At 48.5% G+C, this 19,410-nt stretch overlaps 1 protein-coding gene across 3 annotated transcripts in view; it reads right to left on the minus strand.

Annotated features, from left to right (window-relative positions):
* Positions 1-18,416, minus strand: part of ME2 (malic enzyme 2) — a 48,966-nt gene extending 30,550 nt beyond the window's left edge. Inside the window, exons 1-3 of one of the 3 annotated variants that reach the window (XM_075532652.1) lie at positions 17,705-18,416; positions 4,803-4,922; positions 590-723 (exon numbers count right to left, since the gene is read on the minus strand). In XM_075532652.1, the coding sequence (XP_075388767.1) occupies positions 590-723; positions 4,803-4,910 (242 nt within the window). In that variant the 5' untranslated portion in view covers positions 4,911-4,922; positions 17,705-18,416. Of the gene's footprint in view, positions 1-589; positions 724-4,802; positions 4,923-12,828; positions 12,946-17,400; positions 17,496-17,704 lie in introns of those variants that run through there. The other 2 variants (XM_075532654.1, XM_075532653.1) reach the window with 2 other exon arrangements.
* Between the last annotated feature and the right edge of the window lie 994 nt (positions 18,417-19,410).

Raw genomic sequence — 19,410 nt, forward strand, 5'->3', positions numbered from 1 at the left:
ACCAGCCCAACAGATGCTTCCAGCGCCGTGTGTGTTCTGTCCGTACCTGCTCTCCCAAGAGCACCTTGCCCTGCTCCCTATTTGCCTGCTATCTACGGCATAGTGTTGAAATGCAGCTCAGCCATCACCTTCCAGGAAGCTTTCTCTGATTCCCAAGTGGGAGGAGGCACTTCGGGCTTTCAGAATACACCTGCATTTTTTTTTCTGACTGGGGTCACATATTCTATATTGTTCTCCATAATGCCATGGATCAGATGACTTATAGGATCACCCTACTGCCCTCCTCCGGCCTCTGCAGCTAGGACGGTGGCACACAGAGTAGGTGCCCAACAAAGGTGCAATACCCTCGGTGCGAAATAGATGGCATCCTTCCCATCAAACGTTCCCTTCGCACCCGAAACACTGACTTTAAGCAGAAAAGACTGGCGCTGGCTAAACCATGCCAGAACCAAAGTGAAGTCCTGACTAATGTCAACACTATGCACAGCTGACACAAAGGCCACCATGAGCGCACTGCTTCTCATGCCACATAACCCAGCGCTCCGATCCCGCTGGTCGGAACATCAAGGCAAGACCCGCCAACTCTTACTTTTCCAAAGGGTCGTTCATTTTCTTCAAGTTTTGTTTGAACCGTAAGGCTTGGATGTCCTGTGTCTCTATTTTGGGAGGCAGCAGTCCTTGAAGGCCGAGCATCTGTCGCTCCTGTAATGTAAATGCCATTCCCTAAAGAGGAGGAGAGAGGATTAAAAGTGATTCCGTACTGGACTAACACCTTTAGAATATAGTCCAAATGCAACAATAGAACCAAACGAAAACAATGGATTATTTTGCCATTCTCCCCCTCGCCAAAACTGCCCGAGAGTTACGAGCTGGGTAATGAGCAGCATGTATGAGGGTGTGAGGCACCCGCACACGATGGGAGCCCTGGTGGCATAGTGGGCCATGCTCTGGGCTGCTAACCGCAAGGTCCGCGGTTCGAAACACCTGCTGCTCCTCTAGAAGGGCAAATTCCCAGGGCAGCTCTGTTGTGTCCTACAGGGTTGCGGAGAGTCAGAATCAACATCAGCAGTGAGTCGGTGTCTGGTTTTGTTCTCAGACTAGCCTCAGCATCAGGATTTGGTTGACCATGTGAAGAATATTTATTTTTTTCAAGCACATACTACAAATCAAGTAATTCTACTTCTAGATAACCATCCTAGAGAAATGTGTCGGGCATGAAGGAGAGCAGCTTGACAAAGGAGATCCGTTGAAGAGTGGTTGAAACCAGCCCTGGCTGCTAGTCTCACAGCGAGCCCATCGGTGGCACAATCATTGCAGAACCCATGTGTGCACTACAAGGATCTGCCTGCAAGGCTGCAGGGACTCTCTCCTCAGTACCTCCAAAAGAGGCTCAGGAACACATGCAGCAAAACCCGACAGAACCCAAGGAAGAAAGACTACGCTGCAGTAACAGTCACAGATTTCGAGAGCCCGCTTTTCAATAATGGAGGGAAGAGTAGGCAGGAGATTCACAGGGAGAAAAGCAACTGGACCACCACTACACACAAACCTCTACAGGGTACCCCACCCAGCAGCAGCAGCAGACACACACTGCTCACCAGCGCACAGGGAACATGAGCCGGGACAGGCTGTGTGACCAGGTCAGGGACGCGTCTGAATACATTTAGAAGAACTGAAAGCACTCAGAAGTCAGGTCTATAACCACAGTGCAATGCCATTATTCCCTCCTTGTCATCAAGTTCCTCCCAACTCACTGTGACTTTATAGGACAGGGAAGAACTTCCCTGTGGGTTTCTGAGACTAACTCTTTATGGGAGTAGAAAGCCTCATCATTTTCCAATGTGGCTGGTGGACTCGAATTCATGACCTTGAGGTTAGCAGTCCAATATAGAACCACTACGCCACCAAGGCAATGACATTACAAATCAGTAACAAAGAAATGTGGGGATTTCACAAATATGTGGAAATTAGGGGCTGTAAATCTTTATGGGAACAAAAAGTCTCATCTTTCTCCCCTGAAGCAGACTGGTGAAAGTGGAATTGCTGACCCTGGAGCCAATTAGCAGCCTAATGTGTAACTACTATTACCCACCCCCCCACCGTACCCTGCTGGGCTCCTGGGAACCAAGTAACACCCCCCTAAGCAACCAAGGGACAAAGAGGAAATCAGAAGGTGATTTGGGATGAATTTTAAAAATACATAACATACTGCAACTTTATGCAGTGCAGGTAGTATTTGGAAGGAAATTTATAGCTGCAAATAATTATTTTTTAAAAGGCAAAGAATTTTGACCACCTTAGGCACGCCTGGACAATCACTACCTGGTTGACTCGGTAGAGGTTCACTACCTCCTTTTCAAGGTTCTCCTGAAAGATTCTTGGAGCGGTTTTCCTTTGGTCACATGTTGTTCCTTCCTACCAGTCAGTATCCTTAGCAATGGCTAACACTCACCCAGTGGACATGCAGGTAAGCATGCCAGGCAGAGAGAGTACACTCGCTCCCATCAGGTCCATATAACAGGGGAGGCAGAACTGCCCTGTGGGTTACCTTGGCTGTCAACATTCACCAGAGTTGAAAGCCTCATCTTTCTCCCCCTGCAGCGGTTGGTGGTTTCAAACAACCAACCTTGGGATTGGAGCAGTCCAAGAAGAAGCTTTCTATTTTCTTGAATTGTTAGTCTTGGAAACTTACAAGGTCAGTTCAACTCTGGCCGACAGGGTCTTGCTGAGTTAGAATCAGCTTCATGGTGGTGAGGCAGAAAGACACCCCACCCCCAGCCTCCTCTATTCCTTTTCCTCCAAAGTGCAGTTAGAATCACTTTTCAGAGATTAGCAAATTACCATATACAATTTTTTTTAATTTGAGAAAAATATTCAAAACAATCGGGCCACAGCTAATCCAATAATAAAGCATCACCTGATGGGAATCAGAGATTACACGTGCAGAGCATTTTAGAGTACACAGAGTAGATTCCGAGTTTGTTACTTTATTTTCCTCGACAGCAAAGCTACGTGAGGAAATTGGGGTCTGTGGTAGCTGGATGCTTTTGTGTCAACTAGACACACCTGGCTAGGTGAAGAATCAAAACTGTCCTGGATGTCTCAGCCTCCAAGGGAGGCACTGAAAACTGCTCTCTCTGCCCTCTGCCTTCCTCCGTGCTGGGACGATGCCACTGGCCCTGCCATGCGTCCACCGACCTTGGACCTGCCAAGGCTGCACCCATAGACCTGCGATCTCCTTGCCGTCTGCAGCACTGCATGTGGCTAGTCTGACAGGGGACTAAGAACCGGTTTGGACCGAGGCACTTGAGTCTGACTGGGCTGAAAGCTGAAAGGCTTCCTTCACATGAACTATTTCTGGATGTAAAGCTCTTTCTGTTACATAGATGAGGGTCACTGGGTTTGTTTTTCTAGACAAGCCAGTTTAACACAGGGTCCAGAGAAGTTATGTCTACGCTTCCTAGAGGGAAAATGCAGAGTTGAGTTTAAAATATGTACTTTTAAGTTAAGCAAATGGACATGGGGAGAAAAGGTGAACTCCAACTCTACATTCATCCAGCCTTTGGAATCTGTCAACGTGCAAGCAAGGCGACCCGCAGTGACATGAAACTCCAGTCTCCTGAGCAGTCAGTTGGAGCTAAAACGATCACCCAAGCTCCTGCTCAAAACCCAGCAAAATGGTGCCCAGCCCGTGAAATTATCGGGCCGGGTCCGTGTTAATTTAGAAAGCTTCAAAGCAAATCCACAGAGTGGCAACCAGCAGTCGTTTCCAGGCATGGGGCGGGGAGAGACAATGGCAGGAACAGTTTCACGGGTTTCCATGAAGGTGAGGGGTAGGAACGTTCTGAAACGCCACCGTGGTGGATGGCCACACGATATTGTGGGTGCACACATGCCACTGCCGGGAAGACTTTCAAATGGTTAAAATGTTATGTGTACTCTACACCCGCCGTCCACCGCTTCATGATTTTCTCCATCACAGGTAGGTATACCTTTAGTCGACAGTGATTAAAGAGGGACATCTGAAAGAATAAGGATTCAGGCAGTGCCTCCAGTTACTGTTTTATTCATCGCAGCAGCAGCAGCACACTCTTCACAGGAACATTTATAAACACGTGGAAACCCCTGATTCAGTCTACAATGTCGGGAGCGCATGCCGACTTTCTTCACCCCCTAAGTCCCCAAGCAGTCCATGACTCACCAGTCGGGATCACTCACCCGCATTCTTTCCGAAGCCCAAACCACCCAGCTGAGAACAGATCCCTCTGGAGGCCTCCTCAGGCAGGCAACCACCTGGCTGCTGCCCCTATTTCAGAAGGGCAGGTGCTAGACTTTGCTTCCTGTACTGCATTTTAGACCGTCCGCCTCGAGATTCAGTTAAGAACTTGATGGGCTTCATCAACTTCTTCCTGCCCCAGGTCTCCAGAGTAGGTTTTAAATAATTTATTTCTACCAGGACAGAAATAAAAACACAGGTTTATCAAATGTAGCTCTCTCTCCCTGACAGTGTAAGAGAGAGGAAGAAGTTTTCACACAGTCCCTGCCCCAAAGGAGCCTGGAGCAGAGTCAGGCAATTCAACCTGGTGAAAGCTCACTTATTATACATGGTTTGCTCGGCCAATTAAGACAGGAAAAGCAGCACATCTATTGATTACCTGCCAAGCAAACAGGGCTGTTAAAGGTGGCTACCGCTTCTTGTAGAGCAAACTTCTGTCCAGAACTGTGCTTACTTACTATTAAACTTACCTCATCAGCCCCCAATGTATCAAAGGGAAAAGTCCATTAGCATCAAGGTTACTAACCTTGTTTGTTCTTGGATTCAACATAAGCGGCTTGCCTTTCTCTTTTCTGTGCAAATGACGACACACCAAAGTACAAGGCCTGGCGGCCACGCGGAAATGGGATAGCATCCTGTCTTCCACCTGCAAAAAGCAGAGCCCGGGAGCCACAGGTGAGAAATCCATGCTAAACCCCCATGTGTGTGTATTAGATGGAAAAAGCAGATGTGGTCATTAGGGAAGCCCAAGTCAAAACCACAGAGAAATGTCACTTCATAGCCACCCAAACCAAACCAGACTAACAGAAACGCCCCAAACCCCCAATCTCCACGCCCACTGTTGTCAAGTCAGAGTCACGATGACACAGGATGGAGGAGGAGAACTGGCGTGCAAGGTTTTCAAGAGTGTTAAATCTTAACACAAGCAGACGACCACCTTGTCTCTCCTGGACCAGCTGATGGGTTAGAACCAGAGACCTCGAGGTTAGCCGCCCAGCATTTTAACCACTATGCTCTCTTCACACCCTCAAGGACAGTTAAATGGTTCACACGCTTGGCTGCTAACCCAAAGGCTGGCAGTCGAAGACCACCCGAAAGTGCCTCAGAAGAGTAACCTGGCACTCTATTCAAACAAAGCCACCGAGCGCCCTATTGAGTGCAATTCTGCACTGACACACAGACGTCACCGTGAGTCAGAAGTGACTCAAGGGGAACAGGGTAAGAATGGCTATTATCAGAAAGAAACCACAAACGACACTTGGTGAAGAAAGCTGAACCCTCCGAGCATGCTAGAGGAACGGAAGATGGAGCAGCCTCTGTCGAAAAGTTCCCAAAGCCAAGCTCATGGCCATCAAGTCAACGCCGATTCATGGTGACCCTGTAAGGCAGGTAGAACTCCCCCTGGGGTTTCTGAAGCAGTAACTCTTTTTATTTATGTTTAAAATAATTTTATTCAGAGCTCTTACAGATATAACAATCCATAATTCAATTAGATCAAGCATAATTGTACAATTGCTGCCACCAGTTTGAAAACATTCTCTTTCTTCTTGAGCTCTTTGATGTCAGCTCCCCTTTGTCCCCTCACTCCCCCACCCTGCTCCCCAGGAACCTGAATTGTCATTTTATATCTATCTATCTACACACACACACACACACACACACATATATCCTTATCTTCCACTATCCAACATATCCGTTCACTTACAATTCTGTTACTGGTCCCGTGAGTTGGTTATGCAGTCCTAATTGCTCTGTTCCCCTTTCCTCCCTTCTCTTCCCGTACCCTCAAGGAATCATTACTCCCATTGCTACTTTGAAGTGTTCATCTATCTTGGATTGCATGCATCGAACGATCTTAACCACTCAAATGAATAGGTGCAGGTCTAACAAGATTAATGAAGTAACACTAAGACCATAGTAGTGAGAGGAAGCAATGTTCAAGAACTGGAGGACAGTTATGTGTTTCATCAGTGCGACACTGCACCCTGAATATATCATCCCTTCCGTGTGGCCCTTCTGGGAGGGCCTATCCAATTATCTGACAGGTAGGTTTGGAGTGAAGCAGTAACTCTTTATGGGAGTATTCAGCCTTGTCTTTCTCTTGGGTAGACAAGTTGGGCTTTCCCTAAATTTGTCAAAACAGAACCATGGGATCCAGAAATGCTTCTTCTAGATAGTCACACTTTACAGTAGACGGAAACAGGCACCTGAACATTAGTCTCACTGCAGCTTCATCCATAATAGACCTGGGGGAGGAAAGGGTAAACCCCTCAAAAGTTAAGGTGGAGTATGGACAAACAGTGGACTACTATTCTGCTCTGTTATAAAGAGAAATGAAGTTTTGAGACATACTACCAAGTGGATTAACTTTGAAACCTTTTTGCCAAGTGAAACAGGCCAGATATGAAAGAACAAACACTGTGTGCTCCCCCTTACCCCAAATGTCTAGATATATGAAGACAAAAGGAAACTAGTAGGTGTGTGTGCGTGTGCGTGCAGGGTGTGTGTGTGTGTGTGTATACTTCTTCCATGTTCTTTTCTCTGTGTATTGTTCTCTTTTAAGTCCTTCCAATCCAAATTCACTCATGGCGACCTGCCTGTGGGTTTCCAAGACTGTAACTGTTTACGGGAGTAGAAAGCCCCGTCTGTCTCTGGAAAAGCTGCTTGTGGTTTTGAATTGCTGACCATGCAGATCATAACCCAACACATAACTTCTACACTATTAGGGCTCCTTCTAAGTCCTTAAGTACACTGATACTAAAACTATAGGTACGCACTCCTTCCCATGATAATAAATGAAGCTACCTCAAGAATCCATGGCTTGAGAAGTCAATGTATGTTTTCATAGCCATAGTGAAAATGTCCTTGCACAAGTTTAAAAAAATTAAAAGATTATTTAAAAACAAAACCAAAAAACAACAAACATTAAAAACTCAAGTGGGGATACATATAACCTCCTCTCTGGTGGACGGACAACAGAAAAGTGGGTAAAGGCAGATGTCGGACAGTGTAAGAAATGACAAAATAATAATGACTTGTAAATTATCAAGGGTTCATCAGGGAGGGGAGAAAGGGAAGGGGAGGGAAAATGGAGGAGCTGATAGCAAGGGCTCAAGTAGAAAGCAAATGATTTGAGAATGATGAGGGCAACAAATGTACAAATGTGCTTGACACAATGGATGGATGTATGGATTGTGATAAGAGTTGTATGAGCCCCAATAAAATGATTTTTTAAAAACCCTCAAATGGAAAGAACCCTCGCCCCCCCCCGCCCCCCACACAACTATGGAAGAGGTGAGACAGGGCCTGTGTAATGTCTGTGAAGTGATTGCACTTGGTCATGGAAAGAGATGGCACTGCGTGGTAAGGAATGGCATTTAGCATGAATTAGAACAGGTGGACTATGCCAGGATGCCCAAAAGATCATGGGATTTCTGATCTTTATATACTGTAGTTTAAAATCTTTGATGGAACATGAGAACAGGCATTATCATAGCCCGGGTTTTTCAGAGGGGGCAGTGAGTGACATTCAGAGGGCAAAACTGGGTTGGTCAAGGTCATGCAACTAATAGGTGATCTGTTTACGACACCTACACACAGCGTAGAGCACATTTCCCACGACAGCACCCCACCGCAGCAGTGAACACATCTGGGCAGGAAAGGCCCGCCAAGTTGCTGACGCCGACTGACGCCTTCCTAAATCCCCCGATGGAAAACCCACCACCATGGACTCAAGTCACAGACCCATGCATCTGACGACTCCACACTATGCAAGGACGGGAGGAAGAAAAAGATGGAAGATTTCCTGATGCAGGCAATTCTAGTTGTCCTTCTGCTAAGCTTGTGGTCCTGAGAGGCTATGAGCAGAAAGAAGTCAATCCAGCTATTCTCTACTACATTTCTTATAATCTGTAAGTTTCTAGTGTGTAAAATCACCAAGCTCACCGCTGCTGAGTCACTCTGACCCTGCAGGACAGGGTAGAACTGCCCCTGTGGGTTTCTGAGACTCTTTCCTGGAGTAGAAAGCCAAGGTGGCTTTAAACTGCTGACCTTGCAGCTAGCAGGCCCCAGTCTAACCCACTCTGCCACCAGGGCCCCTTGTAAACCCACAGCTGAGATCAGGGGACAAAGAGGGCCTTGGGACGAGAAGAACGCAAAGCCGCCCCCCCCCTCCCCACACACACCTTGAGAACTTTTGAAAGGGACACATCGATCACACAAAGCCTGCTGAGGAGGTGGCATTTGCTTAGAACACCAAAACAAAAGCCTACTGACCAAGTAAAGAACGTCTCAGGAGAAAAGGCCTAGCTTTCTACACCACAATTTTTCAAATAAACTTCAAAATTTCCAGTAACTTTAGATTTACACAGAAGCTGCACACAGCAGAGTTCCTCCCCGGAACTCTAACAGAAACTTCACCCTATTTCAAGTTCCTCTAATGTCTGCCACGGGTTCTTTTAGGGGAAGAATATGCACCAGGCTGTAAACAGGCACTTTGGTAGCACAGCCACTGGGCTACTAATCCCAAGTTCAGCAGTTCAAAACCACCAGCAAGTCCACAGGATACAGATGAGGCTGTCTGCTCCTGTGGAGATCTACAGCCTTAGAAACCCACCAGGGCGGGTCTCTATCCTACACAGGGTCCCTATGAATCAGTGCCAACTCAATGGCAGGGAGTCGTGGATGCTCACAATGTCACCATTAGAAAGACAGGTGCTGGCTTCAGAGCATCCCAAGACTGTATTGTTTTAGAGTGACGTATTTCGCACTTGAAGCCCAGCTTGATTTTCTTTAATAGACTGGTGACTTGTTTTTATGAGGCTCTAAGAATGGATTTTACAATGTAATGTGGTTGTAGAAAAGCAATAAATAAGTGACAGAAATGTATGTGACCCTCAACGCGCAAGACATTTACCAAAAAAAGTGTGCTGACTCTTGTTATACGCCTACAGTTCCCTGTGACCCAAAAGTCACACACACAGTGACGCTGACTGGCGGCAGCATTACTGGATTTGTTCCACACGTAACTCGATCCAGGAGGCTGTCTGTTAGATATGCAGAGTTCATCCTGGACACTAACCCTCTCCAGTCTGCAGGTGTCTACCCGGAAGTTGTCTTCTAACCTTCACGCCACTTCCATCGGCAGTCTCTGAAACAAGGTGTGCTTTGCTGCTTCCAGGCGTCGGGCCTCACCAACACAGAAGGCAGGTGTGGATGGTGATCCCAGTCTTAGGAGCAGCACGGTGCAGGCCATTCTTCACTGCTGCCAACACAGGCATCGTGTCTACTAGACAGCCGAGAAGCAATCGAGCGCTAAAGAGTGAAAGCATGCAGGGAAATAAAATGGCATGAAGGAATGATTGGAAAGGTTTCTTGATTTTTGAGAAACATGGGGAAAGCCTTGCGCGGGTGGCCCGATCAAAAGAGCATGATGGCTTTGCTCACATCTTCAGGGAGGAACATTACGGACCAACTGAGAGAAGCACTGACAGAGAAGGTCCAAAACAGGAAGAAGAGAGACGATGACTAGGAGAAGCCAGCAATCCAAACTCTTCCCACGTCGACTTTAGTGCTGTGCGATGCTTCCATTTCTGAAGGTCGTCTCCATGTCTCCCTATAGAGTGAAACCCGCAAAGTCACACGGAGACGCTTCTAGACATGTTCCGGCAGCTCCAAGGACAGTGAGGGGAAGCAGCCCAATGACCCACTGCAACGTGCTGTTTTTTAAACAGTTTTATTGGGATAATAATCCACACAAAACTATTTTTGGAGTCACACAAACTACTCCTCGATTACTCAATCTCAACTCTCCAAGGCTATCCACCCATCTGCTAGGGAGATACGAAGCTCCCCGACTGTGTTTTCAAGGGAACAGAAAGGCCTACTATTGGAATGATGTCGCGCGTCTCGGCAGTCTCATCATGCATGATGCAGATGCTGCGCTCCCGTCCCCATCGTTTCTCACCACAGCACTCCAGGATCACACCCAGGTTTTCACTGGCTGCCTTTTGGGAGTCAATCACCAAGGCCTTTCTTCCGAGGCACCTCTCCAGATGGACTCAAACTTTCACCTTTTCAGGGAAGCAAAAAAACAAGAAAACACAAACCCCAAACTCACTGCCACTGAGTCGATGCCGACTTCTAGTGACCCTGTAGGACAGGGCAGAACAGCCCCTGTGGGTTTCCGAGACTGTAGCTCCTCCCGGGAGTGGACATCCTCGTCTCCCTTCCGTGGAGCACCTGGTGGTTTTGAACTGCTAGCGAGTAATGGCTGCACCGACAGGGCTCCAGCTGCCCATTAGTCGCTTCTACCACCCAGGGATTCCACTGACGGTACCACCCCCTGCCACACAGGTAACTGTGATGACAAAGCGAGGAAACCCAGGCAAAGGAGTAGTGACATTTAAGACTTAACAAGAAAAGTGTTCTATCACTCAAGTTATTAAGGAATTTTATGACCAAGCCAGAGAATAAGATAAAATGTTATATCATTTTAATGTCTTTAAAACAAGTAAAATTAAGACCAAAACATGACTTAAGGAAAAAGGAAACCAATCTCTGCTAAAATTAGAACCAGACAGACACCAGCTGGAGGCACGTGGGTAAAATAAGGAAAACACAGGTAACTTCTCATATTACAAACAGAGGCTGGAAGAACTGTAGGACTCACATGATCCCAAATGCTCACAGCTGCGGACGAGAAGGTTGGTGATTCAATTCCACCTGGAGGTGCCTCAGGAATAAGGTCTGGTGATTGCCTTTCGAAAAACATCCTTAACAGCCCTATGGAGCACAGTTCTATTCTGACATGCCCGAGAATCACCATGAATCAGCATCAGCTCCACTCAACAACTGGCTACATACAAGGCTAGCTCACGGAGGAGATTGAGTCCCCTGACAGGTTATGTGTTGGCGTACTAACCTCAAGGTGTGAAGTTCGGACCCACCAGCCACCAGTTGGGAGCTCTATCAGCCTCAGGACTAGCTCTACCCTGGTCCCATGGAAGCCCCAGGCAACAAGGAAAACAAGATGGGAAGGAAAGGGGGAGGGCACCCAACTTTGCACAAGTACATAAAACCCAGCCTGCCCCTGCGGCTCCTGGCCTGGTGTGGCCATCATCTGAGGACAGGGACCAATTCAAGCAGATTTAGTGCCTGGCCCTTCCCTTGAATCAACACAGATGAGGAGGGGACTCTTTAACTGTGTGGGGAGGAGTCGGGCTCCTAACCAAAATTCTCTGGGGGAATCTTTCAGCCTGGATGACACGGGCACTGACCAAGACTACAGCTGGCATTCCACCAGGGAAGCCGCCCTCTCCACACCCAACCACGTTTCTACAATGAATATCTATTACTTTTATAATGAGGAAAATAGTGTCGTATTAGTAGTGCCACCGATTACAGCAACACAATGGTAAGGGAAACAAACGTATACGCAATAGCTGTTCCCCTGGCTGGCTAGCCGTCTTCTATATGCCAGGGCTGGCGCACCTTTTCTCTGCCAAGGGCCAGTGGGATATTTATAGCACCATCCACGGGCCATACAACATTATCAACTTAAAAATGAGCCTGCTGTATTTGGTCACACATTTAAAGAACTCATGGCTGGAATGGCTTCTCTTTGGCGAGGCGGCTGATGTTGGCTATCGCTGGTTAGATGCTCCCCATCTTGTTGAACCAAACTCACTGCCTTCGAGTCAATGCTGATGCGTAGCGCCCGCTGTGGGTTTCCAAGACTGTAACTGTTTATGGGAGTAGAAAGCCCAGTCTTTCTGCCATGGGGCTAGTGGTGGTTTCGAACTGCTGACCATTGGGTCCCGCCACAACACACAACCACACCACTAGCATTGTGGGGGGTGTGGAGGGTAAAGTCTTGAAGACACTTTCTCAGCTGACTCTGGCTCCAGTGCTCTTCCTGCTCCCAGCAACCCACAGGCAACACTTACAGGAAGTGACTATCCGTTTGGTGTGTTAACTGACCACCCAGGCTCTGGCCGCTCAGCCCTCTCTGGCACTCAGCTCATCGCCCACCGCGGGTGGTGTTGGGTGGTGCTCTGCACCGGTCCTGTGGAGGACCTACATTGCCATTATGTTCAGCTCCAATTTCATTGTGTCCCTTGTGCTGGAGGGGCTATTATTGAAAACTAAGCCCTGCGGGCGGTCATCCAAAGGTGTTTTGGCTACCAATCAAAAAGCCCATATTGGACATGGCAGAGGGCCTTGGCAGAGGGCCCAAGTTGGCCTCCATTTAACCAAACCTCTTGCTGTGACATGCCAGTGTTTTGAGAGCAATGGCGAACGCTTTTGAAGGGCACGTGATCGCTGAAGCCCACATAACAGAAACAATGACACAGGGAAAAATCAAACAAACCAGATGGAGACGGAAAGTGCAAGGCCACTGGCTGCTGGAGACTGCTTTCCCTGTCCGAACTGGCTGGTCATCGCCGAACACCTGGGACTGACCAATTACTAGAAACTAATCATTGGTTTATCGCTGCCACCTGCCCAAGGTCTGCAGTCAGACAGACCTGTGTTTGACTCGACCTACTTACCCACTGCCAGCGAGGGGTTCCTGACTCACAGCACCCCTACAGAGCAGAGAGGACCTGCTCCCGCAGGATTCCCGAGACTGTCAATCTCTCTGGAGGGAGCACTACTGATGCAGATGTGAAGCCTTGGGTTGCTGTTAGCAGGGTCAGCAGCTGAAAACCACCAGCTGCTCCGTGGGAGAGAGAGGAGGCAATGGGTCTCGGAAAGAGTTCGTCTCAGACCCACAGGGGCTCGTCTGCCCTGCCCTATACGGTCCCTATGAGTGGGAATCGACTCGATTGCGTTGAGTTTGAATTGTTGAAACCGTTATGGGAGGAGACAGGCTCACGTTTCCCCCACAGAGCGACAAGTGGATTCAAACTGGGGATCTTTTGGTCAGCTGACCAACGCTTAACCACTGCAACGCCAGGCCTTCTTCGTTTGACTCTGGGCTCAGCTGCTTACCAATCTGGAACCAGCCCAGTCATTCAGAACTCCCAAAAGACAGTCTCTGAACTGGTGTTAGTCTGGACACCTTTCTCCCCAGTCTCTGACCCAAGGAAGGAGCCCGAGGATCCCAAGTCAGCAGCAGGGTCAAGGCAGGAGGACAGGCTTTCTGCTCCCCTCACCATTTACAGGCTCAGAAACCCACAGGGGCGGGGGAGGGGACAGTTCTACTCGGTCCTAGAGCGTAGCTAGGAGTAGGAACTCAGTTGTTGGCAGGGAGTTTTTTGGGTGACCAAGTGAGCCAAGCATGAGCGATGCAGTGGTAGCGGTTTCTATGCTGTAGTAGAGGACCCTCATGGCCTTTGTTAAATGGAAGGGTGTGGACAGTGGAGCCTTGTCTTCTTGTTTAAATTCTGAACTATGACAGCATGAAAAGGTGGTCACCTCACGTATCCGTATTATCAGTAAAGTGCAAAAGTCTAGGAACCACTGGTTTCTCTTCCACAGAATGGGAGGCGCACACCGCAGCTTGCAGTGTCGTGCGCAGTTAACGATGACGTGCGGGGACTATCAAGCCTGCCCAGCTTTATCATCATTAAAAACTTAAAAATAGCTTGATTACACGACCTGCAGGTGACCCTGGCCGTCTGGCACAACGGCTGGAAAGCAAGCTCTGCCTGGGAGCCAGACTGCCGGCATTCAACTCCTGCCCGTGCCATTTGCTAACTCAGTGACCGTGAACAAGGTACAAGCTCCCCGAGACCTGGTGATGGAGTGGGCTCGGAGCTGGGCTGCCCACATGAGGTCAGACCCCCCGGCAGCTCTGAGGGAGAGAGGGCCACTTCTACTCAGCCCTCTGGGCTGGTTAGCAATGGGTTTATTTTCTATGAGTTTCAGTTTTCTCATCATGCAAATGGGGGTGAAGAGCAAGTACGACTGGGTTCCAGGACAAGAGCGGCTTTCAAACGCAGATCCTCCACATATGGTGCTTAGCAGTGTCCTGTAGCAATCCCCAGGATGGACTCGATCCCAACCTGAAGCAACACTACCCGTCACAGTGGAACTGCCTCTGGGTTCCAAGGCTGTACCTCCTCACAAGGGCAGACGGCCTCATCTTTCTCCCACCGAGAGGCTGCTGGCTTTGAACGGCTGACCTTGGGGTTGGCAACCCATGCATGACCCCACCATGGCTCCCTGCAGTGTCTACAAGCCTTCCCAGAACGTTCGTCATTGTAAGCATGATGTCATTAGCAGGATTGGAATGAGGCAGCCAGAAGGTGCCTTCTGAATTCCTGCCAGTTTCTGCGTCAACATCTAATGTGAAATTCACCTGAGACGTGACGTGGGAGACACACATGGAGTCTCCATTGAACTCCCTCCGACCCGACCAAGGATGTGCAGAAGCCATTGTCCTCAGACAGCGTGCATTACATAGCGGGTTACAGCAGATACTGTTCGGTTCAGTTTTTCATCTTATCATTTGTTTTCCCTTTGGATCCATTTCTGATTCGTTCTAGTTTCTAGTCTGCTTTCTTTGGGGTTGCGGATTTTCTGGGTTGTGTTGATTTTACTGTTTTTGTTGGGGCCTGGCGTAATATTTTCTTCATGTGAAACCCGGGACACATAACCCATAGAGGTAACAACTTGACTAGTACCACAGGTTCTCAGGCTTCTGGCAGGGGAGGCTGGGAGGACACGGAGAGCTGATAATAAGGGGCCCAAGAATGAAGAAAATGCTCTAAAACTGCAGTGGCGGCGGCTGCACAACTCTTCTCAATAGATTTAAACCACTGAAATGTATGGTACGTGAATGCTATGTTCATGAGGAGATTCGCGGTACATGTAACTTCCAGTATTTCAACTTAAATCTCGAGGTTAACAAGGAAAGTGTGGATGGTGCATCGATGGACACAGTGCTGCTGTGAGTTGTCCTGAATCTGATGACACCACAGATTCTGCTCATGTTCGCTGTCATCCTAAACAGTAGCTCAAATACAACCCCAAACTCACTGCTATCAAACAGATTCTGGCTCCTAGTGACCCCAAGGAGAGCAGAACTGTCCCGCGACTGCAATTCTTTAAGCGAGTATAAAGCCGTGCCTCTCTCCATGGAGTGGCCAGTTTCCATTACTGACCTTGTAATTAGTAGGTCAATGAGTAGTCCATTGTACCACTCAGGTTCCTAAACAATAGCTATAGAACTAAAACTGTTTCCGTTACTTTTGAATTTTGTTCCCATTCATTGAAGTATCATATATAGCTGTGTAACAAAAGCCATGTCTTTCAAAGAAAATGGTTAACTTTTATGAAACCAACAACTCAATTCATTGCCCCCAGTCATTTCTGACTCATACTGACGCCCTAGGACAGAGCAGGCCTGCTCTTGTGGGTTCCAAGACAGTAAATCTTTATGGGAGTAGAAAGCCTCATTTTCCTCTCAAGGAGTAGCTAATGGTTTTGAACTGCTGACCTTGCAGTAAGCAGCCCAAAGCTTAACTGAGTATGTCACTAGGCTCCTCTTTTGTGAAAATAGTTACTTTTTCTAACACAAAAGGTAGGATAACTTCTGCTAATTATTGTGCACCTTGTACCCTAACATTTCCCCTGCTGTTATGGCATTGGGATTCTAAAACCTGCCTGTCAAGCTTGACTGAAATTCACCAACATAAAGATACTAATTTTAGTTCAGACCAGCTTCCTTTAATATAAAATAAAATATAAATCATGCATGAATGGCAGTACAGTTTTTAACTTTCAAAAGAAATCCTCAGATAACAAATTAGTTTTTTCTCTGTGGATTTTTTTCCCCAATGTGTTTTCACTAAGAAATCTTTTAAAAGACAAAAACATTACACACGAATGAATGCCTTTTGTGGGTCTAAGTCTGAGGCAGGTTCTTTCTCAGGAATAGCCTTTAAGCAGATCACTGCTCTAATCAGCCTTCTGGTTTCCAAACCGAATTTCCAAGCCTTGGAAGAATCATAAAAGAGCCAAGTACAGGTTCCACGTCAATAGTACTCAAAATCTATTATTTAAGAGTCACATATTGGATCAAGTTAAACTGTTATCATTAGAATTACTATTTGTTGTACTTCTGCAGGCCAAGTTGTTGCTGTAGGGGCTACAGAGTCAATACCGGCTCAAGGCGACCCTATACACAGCGGCAGGAAACGCTGCCCAGTGCCATTCTTACACTGTTCTTACGTTTGCACCCATTATTGCAGCCACTATGTCAATCCATCTTTGTGACTGCTGTGTGTATGCACTTGTGTGTGTAGATGTATAATGCATACACACATGTATCAGCTAGTTCTAGTAATTCATATTACAACAGTTACATAAATGGTGATTTTTTTTATTTCGAAAATAACTTTCTTCTCTTCGGAGTGCTTTAAAAATGAGGGTTGAAGGTGCACCTTACAATTAGCTTAACGTGAACTATGATTAAGGAACTTAGTGTTCAAGTGGGGGTGGGTGGGACAGGGCAAGGGAGTTGGCTACAGAAAGTCCTATCTCCTAGGGTTGGCACTTGAAAATTGATCGGGGGCAAGTGGTGGTTAACACTTCCCATGCTTTTGTTTCCTCCTTTGTAGACTGGAGTTGATAACATACCAACTTCCAAAAGTGTTCTGAGATTAATCACAGAGAACTTTACCTGTCCTGACCATTAAACAATCTAAATTTACGACGATGATTCAGAGGCACTACGGATGTCAGGGTCAATTGCAACACTAACAGAACCCGCACCGAAATCAACTATTCAACGTGGAAATGACAGCCGCGGGCATTAAGATGGTAAATTAAGGAGACGAAAATGAGAATACAGTTCTTAAGAAAGAACTTCTGTTGAGGCTGTTATTCTGATCATGCCTCTCCCTCACCCAAGGTTAATCCCAATTTTCTATACTTAACCTTCAGATCCAGGGAAGGAAGTTGAACCCAGGCTGGCCAATTAACACAGCATCAAAGACACCTGCCAATCGCAGTCCGCAGGTGCCATTTCAAACCAATGGGCAGCGCCATGCCAATCGGAGAAGTTTCAGGCCTGCCGCTAACTCCTTCCTCCGAAACGCGGAACAAACACACCCCGATACAAGGAAAGCCTAATTCGTGCCACTAATTCGCGCTGGCTGAAAAAAGACACCTACTTCCTAAATGGGGCCTCTCGAGGCACCGGACTGTCTTGAAGGAAAGGGAAGATGCTCTTGGCTTCCTGCTTTCAGAGGCCACCGAGCTTCATTCCGGGAAGGACCACGGACGTCTGCGGAGCTGGAGGTCCCAGCGCTCCGGGCGCACCTCGTCCCGCCCACCCGCCCAGCGGGGAGCCAGCAGGCAGGCCGCGCCCGCCCGGCCGCCGTCGAGCGCCCCCCACGCGGGGCCCCGATGCCCACCCGCCGTTGCCCGCGCGGGACCCGCCCCGGGGTGCCCCCGGCGACAGGTGGTGCTAAGTACCGGCGGGGAGGCTGCGGCCTGGCCGCGCGCCCGGACGATGCTCTCTGCTCGGCGCCGGTCCTCCCCTTCTCCGAGCCGCCCCCAACGACGCCACCTCGGGCTCGCGCTCCGGCTCCGGCTCGGGCTCCGGCTCGGACTGGCCCGCGCGGGCGGACGCGCGCTCAGGAAGCCCAAAAAGCAGCCCAGTGCAGGGAGGGAGCGGGACGAGGGGCGGAGACTGGCGGGCGCGCCGGCCAATGGGCGCGCTCGGGGGGCGAGGCTCCGTCTCCGGCCGCCTCAGCCGGCGCGCTGCGGCTCCTGCTTCCACGGGTTCTGCCTCCGCGGCTTCCAGGTGGCCGGTCCGCGTGGGAGGAGCCCGCAGGGACCCGCGACTCCCGCCGCTCCCGGAAAGGAGCCGGGACCGGCCGGCCAGCGAGCGCGCATCCCCGCGGCCGGCGCGGCCGGGAACGAGGCTCGCGCGAGAAGACGCTCTGCGCAGGCGCGGGCGGCGCCGGCGGGTACCAGTCTGCGGCCCCAGGAAGCCGGCCGGCCGGCCGGCCGTTGTGTCCGTCCGCGACCCTCGGTGGAGGAGGGGAGAGAATTCGCGGGATCGCCGGCTGCAGACCGAAAAGAGAGGACGCCGGAAACCACAGGCCTCCGCCTTGGGGGCGCTTTTTGTTGCTTGTTGTTTACTGGGAGGTTCCTCTTCGGTGCAGCTCTGCAAATTTCTTTGCCACTCTCGCAGCTGCTGACGCGTTACTGACCCACAGAGCATTTATGGATCATCCCAACTGCCTAATGACCATAAATAGACATTCTGTGTCCTCTTTCAAAAACAGCACTGCGTGCACTAAATTACCACCTTCAAAGCCAGAGGGACCCTACCTCAGTAAACCTTAGTTATTTTTTGTTGTTGCAACTGTACACAGCAAAACACAAATGCAGTGGTTTCTACACGTGCCATTTAGGGACGTTGATAATATTCTTTGAGTCATGGAAGTAATTTCACCTTCCTTTTTTGCTCCTCATTAACATAAATCCACTGCCCCCTAAGGTGCCTATCTAATCTTTCCATTTCTTCCAATATACATAGCTCTAAAGTAGCACAATGCTCAAGGCTGACCATTTTCCACTCCAAGCAAAGTAACACAAATAAAAATCCCAAATTCAGTACTATCTAGTTATTTCTAGCCCTGTAAAACTGGGCAAAATGTTTCCCTGATGTTCCAAGACTTTAAATCTTTACAGGGGTAGACAGTCTGATCTTTCTTCAGCAGACCTGAGAGTGGGTTCCAACTGGTAACCTTGTGACTAGCATTTCAGTTTGTAGGCTACTATGCTGTGAGCTAAATTCTTACTTGTTCTTAACATGACTGAGGAGCTTTGGCTTTAGGTTTTGGTTACTTGTGGGCAATATCTTCAGGTTTTCCTAACAGCCTTCACAGCTCCAGGAATTATGGAGTCATCCATAAAAATTTGACATTCTCTTCTGCATTTTCCCCATTTTAATCGGGATTAACCTAGGGGATCTTTGATGAAATGTTCAGTCAGGGTAGCTGGGCACCATGTAGGTCTTCTGGTCTCATGGCAAGAAGAAACAGTTATTCATAGAGGCAGTCAGTCACTCAATCCATGTCCTTTTCCCAACTCTCTCCCTTCCTCTGGGGATTCAAGTACATACAGATCAAATGTTGTGCTGTTGATGGTGGTCACGTACAAGCTTTTAA

Source organism: Tenrec ecaudatus, chromosome 15, assembly GCF_050624435.1.
Source record: "Tenrec ecaudatus isolate mTenEca1 chromosome 15, mTenEca1.hap1, whole genome shotgun sequence".
NCBI classification, from domain to species: Eukaryota; Metazoa; Chordata; class Mammalia; order Afrosoricida; family Tenrecidae; genus Tenrec; species Tenrec ecaudatus.